This window comes from Schistocerca cancellata, chromosome 3 (genome assembly GCF_023864275.1).
Source record: "Schistocerca cancellata isolate TAMUIC-IGC-003103 chromosome 3, iqSchCanc2.1, whole genome shotgun sequence".
NCBI lineage: Eukaryota > Metazoa > Arthropoda > Insecta > Orthoptera > Acrididae > Schistocerca > Schistocerca cancellata.
The window spans coordinates 342517596-342520827 of NC_064628.1; the positions used below are offsets into that span (position 1 = coordinate 342517596).

General features: G+C 35.5%; 1 protein-coding gene across 1 annotated transcript; it reads right to left on the bottom strand.

The window, feature by feature from the left end:
- Positions 1-1076: 1076 nt before the first annotated feature.
- On the bottom strand, positions 1077-3232 carry LOC126176714 (uncharacterized). The gene is made up of 3 exons (XM_049923881.1): positions 2927-3232; positions 2345-2461; positions 1077-1482 (listed from the first exon to the last, which is right to left on the bottom strand). Exons 1-3 carry the CDS (start codon positions 3227-3229, stop codon positions 1093-1095), a joined length of 810 nt encoding a protein of 269 aa, XP_049779838.1. The 5' UTR covers positions 3230-3232; the 3' UTR covers positions 1077-1092.

Genomic DNA, 3232 nt, shown 5'->3' on the forward strand with positions numbered 1-3232 from the left:
ATCTTGTAATAAATTCTTAGGTTCAAGGCTTTTGTATGATATTTGGCCTATATCTTCAAGTGTATGCCAATTAAAGTTTTTCAGCTCCTCTACGCTCTCCCATATATTATACAAACCTGTAACCATTTAAACTGACCTTCTTTGTATGAATTAAATATCCCCTTTCAGTCCTATTTGGTACAAATTCCAATATTTAACAATATTCTATGATGGAATGCAAACTGATTGCATTTTCCCAGTATCCTACACATGAACCAAAATCTGTCACTTGCCTTAAATATGACTATGGCTAGGATGTTCCATATCCCTACAAATTGTTAAACCCACCTATTTATGCAAGTAGACTGATTCCAATTGTGTCATCCTGTAGTCATAGCATACTATTTTTCCTTTTCCAGGTTTATTCTTGCAGAGAAGGAAATAGCAACCAGCAACTTTTTATAACACTATTTATTCACATAGAAAGCACCAACCAGCATTCGAAAACAGCCCAATGGTTTTTTCATTTTGTGAAGAGCACAATTTTACATTTCTGAACATTTAAAATCAAGATATGACAGAATATTTGTGCAGCTGTTTTCAGATACTAATTCATTAAGAGTAACTGCATCAGCTGTAGGAAGTCTGAGATAACTGTTAATGTTGTCTGCCAGGTTATTAATATACAACATGAAGGGCAAAGGTCCCAATACAGTTTCCTGGGGTGGGCCTGAAGTTACTTCTACAGCTGTGGTTCTCTTCAAGGTATCACAACACACAGACAATAAATCGCTTTTCAGTACATTACCACATAAAACAGAAAACAACACTCAACTGGCAAAAATAACAACATATGATCTTGTACAGCTCTGATATCACTGTTAATGATATTACAATACTACCCATACCAAATCACACTGTCCTTCAGACTGATCAGATTTACAGTGATTTGGTAGCACACAGTATATTATTACTATTGCTGACAGCCATCATTTTGATCACAGCCAAGCGTCACATGAAGAATGAATTGCAGGATTCATACTGATTTCATTTTCCTTCAATTAAATAGTTACATTTTTATAAAGTAAACACAAATGCAATATACACAATGTTTTATTCATTATCTAAAGTATCATAAACAATTTTTAGTATTTTTTGCTTACAGGCATTCCTTGCTTCTCTGCATTTTATTTGTCTCATTTCTGTTGCCAGATATTTTACAAAAACAGTTATGTCATCATCATAACTTTCCTGCAGTCTGTCTACAATTAATTGTATTGCAGTGTCATAACTGTCACTATTGTTTCTTTTTCTTGCAGTAGAGGACCTGGATGTAGCACTCTCTGCTGAACTCCATGAGGTTTGTGCCAGTGGTACTTGTTCTAGAATTGAATCAGATTCAACTAGTCCTATGTCCTTCACGTCACTTTCTTCTGTAAATTCAATGACATTGCTCATGGAAGATTCCACGACATCACTTTCATGTGATGTGCTTTCATCTGTCTGAAATGTACAAAATAATGACTGAGCTAAAAATGACCATGTTGTTCCTTTGTAAAAGCTATAAAGTTATTATTATTTACTTATAACATGCAAGTCACAATAAATGCACAACTATGACAGCTTGAACTAAAACTTTTTTAGTTTGCCTCACCTGTATTTGCTCTTCTGAAGCTATGGTGTTTGAGTAAATAGTAGTAGTAGTAGTAGTAGTAGTAGTAGTAGTAGTAGTGGTAATAGCAGTAGTATTTTAGTCACAATAACAGCAAATAAAAAATTCAATTATATAAATATATTTATCCTGCCTGAAAGACCGCACCAGAATTAAAATGGAAATGTTGAAATAAGATGGTCAAAGATCACAGGTATGAAATAACCAGTAGCAGTGCATTATACTACTGCTGTTGGTATAAATAAAAATCTCTTCGAATGTTTAGCAATCACTTTACATCATTCAGTAGTTTCCTATACAAATAGTGCATTTTTAATGAGATATAAAGACAATGGCAGCAGAAGAGAACAGGGCAAAATGTTTTCACTCGGGCACAATACATGCAGATGTGCACTGCCAAGATTGTGTAAAATTTTTTGTTAAATTAATATTCCTATCCACCTAAAAGTCATGACAAATCTCACTCTGAAAAACACACACACACACACACACACACACACACACAAAAACGATCCCGCATCCGCATTCTGCTAGCGGCGAAACGCATATAAACATCATACAAGCAATCTACTTCCAAAAACTACAAGCAAACAATCGGATTTCTCAATGCACCGTCAAAAATAATCGGTAAACAGATGCATGCAAACAACGGTGGCTTTCAGAATAAAAATGATCATCAGTAAATGTACATACCTGAAAACTGTCACTACATTCCATAGTCTGTAGTGGAGCAGAGTTTCTAATTCGTGGCATGTAATGGGCGTCTAGAAATTCGAGTTTCTGAAAATACCACAAACCTGGCCGATATATCTGAAAGTGTAAAGTGACAAATAAAACAGGATGCAATTTATATTCAGCAAACGGTATACTATTACCCATTATTCATAAACCAATTGGCGAGGAGTGAATACTTAGGTAACATTACAATGGGCCGATGTCAAAGCGTAGGAAAAAAATAACAATAAATAAATACAGTAATACACAGTTCCGATGTTCCATTGTGCCGCCAGGACACAAGTTTACGTGTTGTCATATGTCATGTGCTGTGATTGGCTGATATAAACATACCGGCGCCATGTTGGATTACGTGTAGTGAACCTTAAGTGCCGTAGTTGAGGTTTTTGTACTTCACGCACTACAAAGATATGAAGTTTAATTGCAGCACATACTATTTGATCTTCCAATAATGCATCTTTAATGAGCACACTATGAGGGACAACGTCTGGAAATGTGAGGTCGGTCCACCGTAAAATTAATAATATGGTAAATACTTACATCATCTTCGCAGGTTGCAGTCCTCATACTCTCTTTCCTCTTTCGATTTTCCACGTTGAACATGTTCCTCATATTCAAAAATTTCGTTTGACACTCCTTTGGATTGCTCAAATGAGGCCTAACACATTTCACTTTAAAAAATACACGAAAAAGCGCCTCCGCACGACAGCGTTTGTTGTAATAATTTTTACTTTTTACATTGTAAAGACATTGTTCTTCTTTCATAGCATCTATTAGCACTGACATTTGTTCTCTTGTCCATGCGGTAGCCATGTTGCTCAGAACTGAAAAGGGAAGAGACATGCC